We start from the raw sequence: 13803 nt of genomic DNA, 5'->3' as shown, positions 1-13803 counted from the left end.
TTGCCGGTTTTTCAGCGGAAAGAGCCTAAAATGCCATTGTACCAGCAGGGGGAGGACATTGAGAATTACCTCCTGCGGTTCGAAAGAATGGCAAGGACATGGCAGTGGCCGGAGGGTGAGTGGGCGTGTCGGCTGGTCCCGTTGTTGACGGGCAAAGCCCTAGAGGCCTACACCGCCATGGACGAGGACATGTCCAATGTCTACGCGGATCTGAAGGAGGCACTGTTGCTGAAATTTGACATTTCATCCGAGACCCATTCCCCTACATTCCCACAGCTGCCCCCTCCACAGGCATAGAGTGTTTCCTCCCCTCAGCTAGTATGGATAGAGGTCATGTCTCATATCTCAATCTCAATCTCATATAGAGATTATTCCCCGAAAAGACATGGTCATAAGCAAAATTAGGACAGGTTGGGAGACTGAGCTGGGGATCACTTTTTCGGATGAATGGTGGGAGGAGGCACTGGAGAAAGTTAACACCTCTGCCTCTTGTGCTAGACTAGGCCTCATCCAGTTCAAGGTTCTTCACAGAGTCCACTACAGTAAAGCCAGATTGTCTAAAATATATCCCAACGTAGCAGACAACTGTAACAGGTGTGCCCATTCACCAGGGGATTTAACCCACATGTTCTGGTCCTGCTCTAAACTGACGACATTCTGGAAATCCTTCTTTGATATTATCTCTGAGGCACTGGTGACAACTATTTTACCTTGCCCTCAAATTGCTATCTTTGGGATCCCTGAGGAAGATGTGGTCTTGACCAAAAGACAGACCAATGTTGTGTCCTTTGCCTCACTGATTGCCCGTAGGAGGATACTCTTGTATTGGAAAGCAGAACCTCCCCCATCACCAAAATTATGGCTAAGTGATAGGGGTGTAACGATACATCGATTCACATCGATGCATCGATTCATTGACTAACGATCTGATTACATCGACGCAATGTAAAAACATCGATCTATATCGTCATCTTAAAGATACACCTTTATTTTGAAATGGCACATTCTGCGTGACTGTCACCATTTCCGTGCAGCGCGCGACAAAGTCAAAGAGCGCTGCACACTGTGCAGGTCAAGTCATGGCGAGTAGCAGGGATAATGACGATGAAATTCGCTCTCCTCTCGGTAATAAGTCGGCGGTCTGGAAATATTTCGGATTCCGCAGCAAAGACGGCTCTACAGACAAAACACTCACCATATGCAAACAATGCCAGTGCGAGTTGAAATACTCGGGAAACACTTTTTGTGAGTTGATAAATGTGTTAGATTGGCATATGATATCGCGTCATATCGATCATATCGTCATATCGATCTTGAATCGAATCGAAATCGTATCGTGACTGACATTGTGATATCGTCAAACATTGTATCGTCATACAAACAAATCGATATAATATCGTATCGTGATGAAGCTGGTGATTTACACCCCTACTAAGTGATGTGTTGTCATTCCTAAATCTGGAAAAAAATATATTTACAATCCGAGGATATTCTGATAAATTTTACACACATTGGCCACCATTAATCTCATGTAGATCAATTAGAATCATTACCTCCTGACTGAAGTTGTGTTGAGAGGGTCATGTGGGAGGGGAATGGGGAAGTTATTGTGGGGTAGGCCCACTTGCTGATTGTAGGAGTTCTTCTCATTTATAGAGGGTCACACAGCCTAGCTTTCACAGATTTAAAGTGTACCATTGTTTTCATCACTTTCCATACTGAATAGGTTTTCTTTTGAAGAGTACCATAAGTTGTTAAAACGTTTATTTCATTTGAATTTTATTATTATTATAATTAGTTTTTTAAATTGTTTATTTATTATTTTATTATTTATTTGTTTGGATTTGATTTATTTTGATGAATTTTTTTAAATCTTAGGGTGGGGCGGGAGGGAGGGGATTATTTGATATCCATGTTTAGGGAAAAAAACAAGACTAAACAAAACAAAACTAAGAGTCATTTGTGATATATATGTGATGTGTATATCAGTGGCGGCTGGTGCCCAAAATTTTGGGTGGGGCACAGCAGTGTGGCGGGGGGGTCCTCTTTCGCGCGCGCAGCGCGCGCGAATTTTTTTTCCGCGTGCACGATTTTTTCCGCGTGCACGCGCATAAAACACGCACTGGCATTACAACCACTGTATAATTTCAACTTTCACCCTTAAAATGACTGTGTGGGCCATGGAGAAGTTACCCTGTCAACTACAGACACTGAGGTGGAAGAGTGACCGGTCTATGGACGTCGGTACGGTCCAATACCCAGTGTCAGACAAGGAGGAAGTCTAGTCAACAAGGCTAGTACAGGCCTCACAGCTACACTCAGGTTAATAAAGGTAGCAGATGAATATGTGTACTATGTGTCTGTGTGACATGGCTACATCAATGAGCAGAGATGAATGCTGCAGTCAGTAGTACAGTAACTATCTATTTCATAGACACATGATGGATGATGATGGAGAGTGATGGTGGTCAACACATCACAGCAGGTCAACACATTCAATGATGTATCACAACCAGACCATGTCAGAAACACAACCAGACCATGTCAAAAACACAACCAGACCATGTCTGTAACACAACCAGACCATGTCAGTAACACAACCAGACCATGTCAGAAACACAACCAGACCATGTCTGTAACACAACCAGACCATGTCTGTAACACAAATAACGGCATTTTGTGACAGAACTTTCACTTTCATTCATGAAATTCACTCCGTCTGTGTTACTGTTTACACAAGTACAATCACAGTGTGACAGTCAGATGGAGCATTCGGTAAACAACAACAGCAATGCATCAGCTGAGTTAAAGAAAACCAACTCTTACCTTTGATGACAGAACATGAGCCGTGTTTACCCGTACCTCCGCCTTGCCCCGCGCATATCGCTATGAATAGTTCGAAGATAGGTGCTTGCACGTTAGGTGCGAGGCTGCTTGGTTAACCCATTAGCGGGAACATTATTAGTTGCACAAAATAGGCTGATTTAATTGACCATGAACATCAGAGACAGACATTACGAATGTTCATTTAAAATACTCCGGAAGCCCGAAGTCCGGAAAACCGGAAGTCGAAAGTCCTCAGCATAATGCATTGTCTGCAATACAACCGGAGATTCAGGGACGCACATTTGTGCGCCCTGGCCAAGAAATAGAGACAGCCAATTGGAGCGCTGCTACAGCTCACGTGTAAGCCAAAAGTATTCGTCCTGGCATAGACTTTCATTGACCGGCGCCCCGCGTTCTCCCCCCTATGTATTTTAACAGTGAGTTTTACACACACACAGATAAAAATGTTTATTGTATTGGAGGATTTTTAATGAATGCTGATAGGCGCCGACAGAATATCAGCCGCATTTTGTGAATAAACAATGTTTATTTAAAAAAAAACTTTTACAAATCGCAACAAGGAAGTGAAGGTGGGGGCGGCGCCCCAGCGCCCTCTATCGGCCAGCCGCCACTGGTGTATATGTATACACTGTGTATAATTTTGTATATGTACTCTTTGAATAAAAACGTTGTTTAAGTCCTCTTGTGTGTGGGTGAAACTGACAACTCACGAGTCCGATTGTGACGTGGAATGGAATGTAGCCAATCAAGAAGCGAGCTGACTGACGGGTCTTCTTCTTTTCGTTCTTCAGTACTTTATTTGCCTTGTCGCACATGGCTCCCTCATACAGGTCAGTCAGGGTACTACTACCCTGATCACGCGAGATTTCTGGCTTGGGGGACGAGACTCTAGACAGATCTTTATGTATGTGGTGTGCTGTATTGGGAATATCGGAGCACACCACACACAATACGATCAAAACTGTTCAATCCATGATTTTTTAATCTCCATGTGTGGAGTCTCTCTCAGATAAAAAATCTGTTAAGATTTCTTTAGAATCTTTATGTGTGTACCAGGCATTAGTGTGCTATGCCACTTAAGCTCCCCCTCAAGTGTCTCTACTGAATTGTCATAGTTTGTTACGTTTGCTGCGTAAAGGTTTGCTATCGTAGCGGTAAACAGTAGGGGTGTAACGGTACACGTATTCGTACCGAAGATTTGCATTACCGGTCCTTCAGTTCGTACGTGTGTGTACCGAACGAGTGTACCGAACTGAACTGCATGCGCACACAGGCCACAGAGAGATTGTCAGTAGTTTAGGTTAGTTTAGTTTAAACTAGAGCTTGAAATTCCTACAGCATCCCTTAAGTCTCTTGTTTGGGAAAATTACAGTTTCTCAGTTACCTACAATGACAATGGACAAAGACAGGTGGATCGGACCAGAGCTACAGTTGAGGCCAAAATTATTAGCCCCCCAGGAATTATGGAACATTTTCCTAAAATTCTTCCCAATGTTTGCATCATTGATAAAACTTTATATAATCAAACATTCACCAGTGCTATTTATTAGCTGTTGGTACATTTTGGAATATAAAATAAGTTTTTAGGCTTGCTTTATATCAAATATAGTGAAAAATGGGGTGGTCAAAAATATTAGCACCCATGTGAATATTTGCTTTAAAAACACACCTAAGCAACCAATCAGATTTCAAACCACACCTGTACAGTCAATTGGCTTCCTAACAACACCTGAGCATTCAATTAGCATAAAAGGACTCCAAGAAACAGGGCACTTGAACACATTATTGAGAGGGACTATACTACTACTCTTAAGCCGGGCAGAGACTGTGCGATGTTATGTCGGTGAACCCCTCACACTGCACGACTGAAAGTTTCAGTCCTACCGTCTCCGACTTGATCAGACCTTACGACGTGCGTGCTCACACTGTACGATTGTGCTCACACTGTACGATTGCTCTCAGCCACGATTGTCATCCACGATTGCTTATGACGCGACTTGTACACTTGTTGTTCATTGTGAACTGTAGGACCACCCACACTTCACGAGCCACGGCGAAAATTTCTGACCTGCCAGAAATGTGTCGGCAGGTCGTAGCCTCGTCTTTAGAACGTAGGAGCAATTAGTCGTTGATCGCTGACTCTCTCACACTGTGCGACTTACGACGTCCCGATTTGGCCTTACGACGCTAGGATGTCTCTACGACTACGCAACGTAGTCTGCGACAACAAAATCGTGGCAAAATCGTGGACAAATCGCACAGTCTATGCCCGGCTTTACTCACCATGCCAAAGACAAAGGAAATCAGTCTTGAGCTCAGAATAGGCTCATGATAAGGCGGAAGGCTACACTGCCATTTCCAAGCGTCTCAGTGTCTAGAACCGCTGTACGTTGCATCATTGCTAAGTACAAGGAGACAAATTCTGTAAGAAACAAACCTGGGGCGTGGTTAAATGCTCAAGATTTCAAGAACTCTGGAGAGGAAAATAGTCAGCAAGACACCAAGGACATCTGCCAAGATGATTGTTGCTGACCTGGCCTCTTGTGGAGTTGATGTTTCAAGGAATACAGTTGTGAGGGCTCTTCATCGTGGTGTGCTTCAGGGCCATCATCCCAGAAGAACCCCTTTACTCAAAGAGCGGCACATCAGAGCTAGACTGAGGTTTGCCCGTGAACATTTGAAAGGTAAAGATGAGTTTTGGAAATCTGTGCTTTGGTCTGACTAAACTGGAACTGTTTGGGCACATGGATGTTGCTTATGTCTGGCGAAGAAAGGGAGAGGCCTTCAACCCTAAGAACACAGTTCCCACAGTTAAACATGGTGGTGGGAGCATCATGCTGTGGGGCTGTTTTGCAAACTCAGGCACAGGGAGCCTTGTTCAGGTGCATGGCATCATGAAAAAAGAAAACTATGTTGACATTTTGAGGGATAATATGAAGAAATCTGCTCTTAGTCTAGGCTTAGGTCGTCACTGGGTCTTCCAACAAGACAATGACCCAAAGCATACATCAATACATTGGTCCAACAGTTCCTAAAGGACACCAAAAACACCTGTTGACCTGAGTATGTAGGCTAAGTATCTAGCTAGGTAACTTGCCTCCCATTTGCAACACAAAGGCATTAGCTGTCAAGGCTAAAGCGCGCGCGCACACTAAACGAATACATAAAAACACACCGCTGCACTCATATTCAGACTACTTTGTCATGACAGACCTAAAAGTTTAATAAAGCCAGCTCCTTATATAACAACAACAAGCGATTATCTATCGGCAATGGAGTGATCAGTTTCATGTCACTCACAAAGATGGTTGGTGACTTCATCCTTGAGGTCGACGGCTGCTCCATCTCCCCATCCTCCGAAGTGCGAAACCTGGGCGTCATCCTGGACTCCACCCTCTCCTTCCACATAAAATCCATCACCAAATCCGCATTTTTTCAACTTAGAAATATCGCCAGGGACTTCCGGTGGCGCGCGAACAGAGATGGCAGCCTGATAACAGAGCTCCGGTGTCAGCCTTAAATTACCCCTAATTCAAGATATTTTATGCACTCGAATTGATATATATCAACGTAATGATGGAGGGGGACAAATATAAGAGAAAGGGTACTGGGGTTCGAAAGCCATCTGAGAGAATAACTGAGAAAGACGGAGCAGCTAGCAACAGAGCTAACGTTACCCCGACGGAACAAGATGGAGGCTTGAGAGAGAATGAAACGCTGGACTCGATTCGTAAAGTGGTGAGCGAAGTCGTGAATGCGGGTATGACAACTTGGCAAGCTGAATTGAAAAAGGACTTTTCCGAATTCCTCACGGATTTCCGAGAGGACATTAAGAAACAAATGGATGAACTCACGACAGGAGTGAACCAGCAAATCCAAGACGTGATAGGCCGAGTGGAGGGGGCGGAGGAGCGCGTGGGGCAGATGGAGGACGGTGTGGTGCCGTGCCTTGGCGCCCAGACCACCCGGAGGAGCTCCACCGCGATCCATGGTCATCAAGTTCCTCCAGTTTACAGTGAAAGAAAAGGTCCTCTATACCGCCTGGAAAAAGCAACCCACTTACCAAAACAAACGTGTTTTTTTCGACCATGATTATGCGACGGACGTGCAGAACAAAAGGAAGGAATATATACCCATCAAGAAGGCGCTTAAGGAGAGGGGAATACGCTTCCAGACCCCGCTGGCTAGAATGCGTGTCTTTTTTGATACAGGCACCGTCATGTATAACAGCGCGACACAAGCAGCAGAGGACCTGCGGAGACGGGGATTCATCTTGGACGGAGCTGTTCGCGGGACCAAGGACAAGGGCATAACGGAGGAAACGCTGACTCGACTTCTACCGTGGGAAACAACCGAGCCCCGGAGGGGTGGAGCCCAGAACCAACATCAGCAGCAAGTCCGGGAGAGATTGAAGCAGTTTCGTCGGGGCGATGTGGATTCTACAGCAGATAATGAGTGAGTGATTCACTTCAGCCCAGAGACTCTTATTATTATTTTTTCAAGATGTTAACATAGGCTGACACCGACAGTTCATAGACAGTCACTAGACTCTTTTTTTTCCTTCAGCCTATTCGGTCATTGACCAAGAGCCACATCTTTTTTATTTTTGCAACAGAGGGGCCCCACTTAGTGGCCAGCACCCCTCATTACCAAAGAAAAAAAGACTTTGGTCATAGGAACTGAGTTGATTGTGATATGTTGAATGTAATGACGATTGTTGTAACCAATGACCATTGACAATAAAAAGAAAATTTCAAAAAAAAAGAAATATCGCCAGATTTCGACCTTCCATCCTCACTGACTCCGTTGCCGAAACCCTCATCCACGCATTCGTCACCTCCCGTCTGGATTATTGCAATGGAGTCCTGTTCGGGGTTCCCAACAAAGCCCTGGACAGGCTCCAGTATGTGCAGAACTCAGCTGCCAGGGTCCTCACCCACACCAAGCCCTGGCAGCACATCACCCCCACCCTCATTCACCTCCACTGGCTCCCGGTCAAGTCCCGCATCACATACAAAATCCTCCTCCTCACCTACAAATCCCTCCACACCTGCGCCCCCCAGTACCTAACTGTCTTCCTCTCCCAACATACCCCTTCCCGTCTGTCCACCCCCCGCACCAACCTACGGACCTTTGGGGACAGAGCCTTCAGCGTGGCTGCACCTAGTCTCTGGAACTCCCTCCCCATAGTGATCCGCAACGCCCCCACCCTGGACTCCTTCAAATCAGCCCTTAAAACCCATCGGTTCTCCAAGGCCTTTGGCCCCTAGTCACTGTTTCTGTTTTGCTTTGTTTGTTTTCTGTTTTGTCTGTCTGACCATTCCCTTTAGAATTGTAAAGGGTCTTATGAAAGGCGCTATAGAAATCGAAGTTATTATTATTATTATTATTATTATTATTATTAGGTGAGAGTTTCAAAAGTCTTGCCTACCTGTCTCCAAATGTCAAGCTAACTTTTCAACTTTCTCAGCAAAAGCATGTAATAGCTCAACATAATTGCCACGATTAGAAGTTTGCACTCTCATCGTTACCACGAAATGCTAATTCCTGTTTGGCTCGGAAACGGGTCGTATTAATGAGGTCCACTCCGCTTCTTGGCAACAGATGATGCTGGTCTGTGCTATTTCCTGATTGGCTGAAGAGAAATAGCAGATAGCATAAAATCTGGACGTTCTGCTGAGACTTGACAAGTCAAATCGCTGTTGCAATATCTTTTTTCTCCAAAGTCTAAGGGCCCTTATTGGCTCCTGGGCCCTGTGCACGTGCCCCTTTTGCCCGTGCGGTAATCCGTCTAAGCTTCTACTGATGCTACATAGACCGTGTTCAATAGAAAAGGTTGTTCTTCGCTTCAGCGATTCAACACTGAAATTGTCTGGCAGAAGATGTTCACCTGAGACCATCTCTCTCTCCTATAAAAACCTCCCTGGCCATAAACCCAGCGACTGGAATGAAAACAACCTGAGGTGGAAAGGGCAATCACACAATGACAGGGGAGCCAAGGAGGTGTTTTAGTTGGTTTCCACTGAGAGTAATGCATCTGGGGGGGCACTTTTCTTTCAACAAGCCTGCCTACTGCCACTTTACGGATTCATAGGATTTATATACTCCTGCTTTAGACAGGTAGATCCGGGATATAATAATAATAATAATAATAATCATTATAGAATCATAATTAAATTATTTAGTCATTTAAAGGCAATATTAAAAAGATGGGTTTTTAGTCTTGACTTGAACATATTTGCTGAGGTTGCATCCCTAATGTAAACTGGCAGTGCATTCCACAATCTGGGTGCATAAAATGAGAATACAGCCTCACCAAATCTCCTCTTTTGTACATGTGGTACACAGAGAAAACCAGCATCATATGATGTCATGCCCCTCAAAGAGTGTAGAGTAGTGAACAAGACAGAACGAGAACAGCCGCTCGTTTCACTGGGCTTTTTTTTTATGTCTTTGGTTTGGATTTGGATTTTTTACTTTGGATTTTAGCAGACGCCTTTATCTAAAGCGACTCACGACAAATACATTTGTCTAAATAAGTGAACCATCTATCCATCAGTCATCGCAAGAAAAAGTAATCTATGCTTTTCATTCTGGGTTTTTTCTTTCGTCCAAGCAGTCTGTCTGTCTGGTCTCTCTGGAGGGCTCTTCTGGTCTGTCGCAACACGCTCTCGCTAATCTATTGCAACTCCGCATTCTAAAGTCTCTGTTGTAAAGTCTCTGACATAGACGGTGACATAGACGGTATAAACCTGTGTGTTGTAAAGTCTCTGACATAGACGGTGACATAGACGGTATAAACCTGTGTGTTGTAAAGTCTCTGACATCGACGGTGACATAGACGTATAAACCTGTGTGTTGTAAAGTCTCTGACATAGAAGTGACATAGACGTATAAACCTGTGTGTTGTAAAGTCTCTGACATAGACGGTGACATAGACGTATAAACCTGTGTGTTGTAAAGTCTCTGACATAGACGGTGACATAGACGTATACACCTGTGTGTTGTAAAGTTTCTGACATAGACGTATAAACCTGTGTGTTGTAAAGTCTCTGACATAGACGGTGACATAGACGGTATAAACCTGTGTGTTGTAAAGTCTCTGACATAGACGGTGACATAGACGTATACACCTGTGTGTTGTAAAGTCTCTGACATAGACGTGACATAGACGTATAAACCTGTGTGTTGTTAAGTCTCTGACATAGACGGTGACATAGACGTATGTGCCTGTGGGGCGGCTGTGGCGCAGGAGGTAGAGTCGCCGTCTAATGATCACAAGGTTGGCAGATCAGCGGTTCGAATCCCGGCTGGCCACATGTCGAAGTGTCCTTGGGCAAGACACTGAACCCCAAAATTGCTCCCAATGAGCAGGCCGGCGCCTTGCATGGTAGCTTGCCGCCATTGGTGTGTGAATGTGTGTGTGAATGGGTGAATGAGAGGCCGTTGTAAAGCGCTTTGGAATAAGGCGCTATATAAGTCAGTCCATTTACATAGACGTATAAACCTGTGTGTGTTGGTTTCCAGAAGGCTGACATGGCCCTAGCAGGCCTGACCATCACCTCAGAGAGAGAGAAGGTCGTCGACTTCTCCAAACCCTTCATGACCCTGGGAATCAGCATCATGTACAGAGCACATGTGGTGAGATGTACACACACACACACACACACACACACACACACACAGTCACATACACCGTTGTAGGACTAAGTTGATCTTACTGTAGGTCAGCTTTCTGATGTTGAAGTTCTTTCCCTCCTCTTATGGGGTAGGCTTATGATCTGGGGAGGGTATGTTTGTTTATCTTAGATATGTGCCTTTGGGAAACGTTTGTTGTCAGTGTCCTGGGCCCTATTCCACTAAGCGAGATTATCTTCTAATCGGCGATAATATTCTAATCTGCGATAATTTCATTTTGCGTTCGGTTCCATCAATGTGGCTCAAATAATTCGCTGCTTGGTTGCTATGCAACCAATCCTTCTGAGTAATTCTGGTCACGAGCAGGTTTAGAATTTGGTTTAGGTAATACGTGCGTCAAAATTGTCTCACAGGCGGAAACTATATCCCGAACGACAGTTCCGTCAAGTGTCTTTTAGGAAATATTAGTTCCCACTTTTTTTTTTTTTTATACATTTGTTTTTCAGATTTTATCCCTTTTTTCACCCAATTTGGTAGCCAATTGAACCCAACCTAGTATCCAATTATCCCCTGCCTATTGCGAGGGATCCGCCGCACGACCCCGTGGCCGGCAGTCCCAGAGGAGGCCGCCAGGCAGACTAGCTGACTGGCTCCTCGAGCCCAGCACCGTTATTCCGGCACCCCGGGGGCGTAGTTCCCACTTTTTACGAGATAGATAGATAGATAGTTTGACTGTGTGATAGATAGATAATTTGATATTTTGAAAGTGTGATCGGTCGATAGATAGATAGTTTGATTGTGTGATAGATGACTTGATATTTTGAAAGTGTGATAGATAGATAGATCGATAGATAAATAAAAAAAAGGCATGTCTATCAACTTGCATTGCTGTCGTCACAGCGGTCTGGCTGGCGCAGGGGTTAAGGCAGCCAGCTGGAGTTCTGAAGGTTGCGAGTTTGAGATTTGATTTAAGTGAAGTTTTTTTTTTACATTTAACCGAAGCCTTCATGCAAATCGATTTACAATAGATATATCTGTCTAAGTCATCGTTTCTCAACGGGGGCGTTCAGACAACATCGGGGGGGCGCTGGAGCAAATATTTTTTAAAGGGGGGCGTTGAGGTGTTCTTGGGGGGCGTTCACGCATAAAGTATTTTTCTCATGAAAAACAGCTGTCAGCTGTGTTATTACTGGTATGTTCGTAAATGCACGAACGGTCAGTTCGCTCGGACAAACCGTCTTTTCAGTCAGAGCACCGATCTCTGAGCGCTCTGAACTTGGCCGGGCTCTGTGACGCAGACACAAAAATAAAAGTGAGAGTGTCATCAAGAAGATGGAGAAGCTAAAAACTCAGCTAGCAAAGGCAGAGCTTTTGATAGTTTCCAATGTGTCTGGGTAAGCTGCATTGTAGAAGAATCTTGACAGTTCATGTACAGTGCAGAAATTGCAATACTATGCTAGGCTACGATAGAAAGAACCCCGGTTCATCCCATCTGTAAGGTCATGTTGACCATGGATGCACCATAGCTAATGCTAGCACAAGCCAACTTTCTATGCCCAACTTCTACGAGTGTTTTCCTTGTAGGCTACGCTTGAGTGACATATGTTTCAGTTTGTGGGCTCATTGTAATTGTTGGCTATAAGCGAAACATTTCTTATTTTAGTTTTGATACTCAGTCCATGTCCCCGCCAGTGACGTAAGCCTGTCGTGCCAAATACTCACTCCCCGCGTATACACACTACCCTCTGCGCTTATGCGTTCGCTTCGTTCGCTTCCTTTCAATACAGCTTATTTAATTTAGTTAAAATGAGTGCTAATACCATACCACCATACCAGAACATCACAGCAGGAACAACCTATCTCAAAAAAGCAATCGTATTGTAATAAACCAGTCCGGAAAGTTCTCTGTCGCTTACCAATAATCAAACCTAGAGAAATCAGCTACGAATGTCCCCTCCCCTCGCAGGTTCATCACAGTATATTACATAAATGTATTACTGTTAAGTGTTGTTGTGGATGTTATCCCTAGTGCCATTCTGAGGTTAGCATTGCGATGTGTTCGTCTTAACGTTTACAAACTAAAATATACGATCGCTTTTTTGTGATATGTTGCTCCTCTTGTGATGTCCTGGAAACGAACACATAAGCACTCCGAACAGCTGTCAGCGTCTTTTCTGCTTGCGATTGATCAGCTGTCAGCAGTGTTATTACGGGTACGTTCGTAAATGCAGGAACGGTCAGTTCGCTCAGACAAAACCGTGTTTTCAGTCAGAGCACCCATCTCTGAGCGCTCCCAGAGCGCAGAGCTCTGAACTTTGGAACTTTGTTAAGTTTTGATATGTTTTGATATGAGAAATTCGAACTAAGTGGTCAGTTTATGAAAATAATACCATAGAATACTAAATAAAATATTTAAATAATAGCCCCCTAGCATTTGCCGCTATATTGTGACACCACCCCCCCCCCCCCAAAGTCCAATCAAAAATGAATAAATATTAGCATCATAAAACAGCAATTTGGCGAAATGCAACACCAGCACACTTAAAAAACTAACAATGTTAGTTGTAATGTACAGTTTTGTAGCCTACTGTTTGTTCTGCACGGACATGTGTGAAATTGCTGCTGTTCCGTAGCAGTCTGTTTGTATTCTCTGATCGTTTAACACTCAGAAACAGCATTTGTATTCACATGGCTTTTCTGCTCTCTGGTAAACTAATGATAATGATATTCCAACTGCCCAGTTAAATCAAATCCATTATTTTGGCATTCAGTGACATGCTTTTTAAATGATATAACACAGAATATTAGTCAACATTAATATTCAGGGAAGAAAATAAGCCTACTTTTTTTGATGGGGGGCGGTAAGAGACCTGGATAATGGACAGGGGGGCGCTGGCCCAAAAAAGGTTGAGAACCACTGGTCTAAGTGAATCATCTATCCATCAGTAATCATAAGAAAAAATAATCTATGCCAAATCCAGGGTCCAGTTAGAAGAACATAATTTACTACTCAGAAAGACCATTGTAATCGTGTCAGTTCTTGTAAATTAGCCTGCACCATCATTTTATAGCCTACATACTTTTTTAGATTAGATTTTAGATTAGATTCAGACAACGAAATGCAGTAAAAAGTGTGTCAGAAGAGGGATTTGAACCACCATCTTAAAATGACTAATAAATACTATGGCAGTGGTCGATACCACTATGCCATCGTGATGATATTACAGTTTGTAACCTGCTGCTCATATCACCACAGTAGTAAATATAAATGTATTAAAATATGAACATATAACAATAACTGGGGCTAGTATGACCATT

General features: G+C 43.9%; 1 protein-coding gene across 1 annotated transcript in view; it reads left to right on the top strand.

Annotated features, from left to right (window-relative positions):
• LOC308155963 (glutamate receptor ionotropic, kainate 4-like) overlaps window positions 1-13803 on the top strand; it is a gene marked incomplete at both ends in the record, with an annotated part of 149780 nt that overhangs the window by 114037 nt on the left and 21940 nt on the right. The window contains one exon of the mRNA XM_080529327.1: window positions 10375-10488. Within this exon, the coding sequence (XP_080385453.1) occupies window positions 10375-10488 (114 nt within the window). The remainder of the gene's footprint in view (window positions 1-10374; window positions 10489-13803) is intronic.

This window comes from Nansenia antarctica (assembly GCF_963989245.1).
Source record: "Nansenia antarctica genome assembly, chromosome: 4".
Classification (NCBI taxonomy): domain Eukaryota; kingdom Metazoa; phylum Chordata; class Actinopteri; order Argentiniformes; family Microstomatidae; genus Nansenia; species Nansenia antarctica.
Note: the sequence above shows the minus strand (reverse complement) of the source record. Positions and strands in the feature narration are given on the sequence as shown.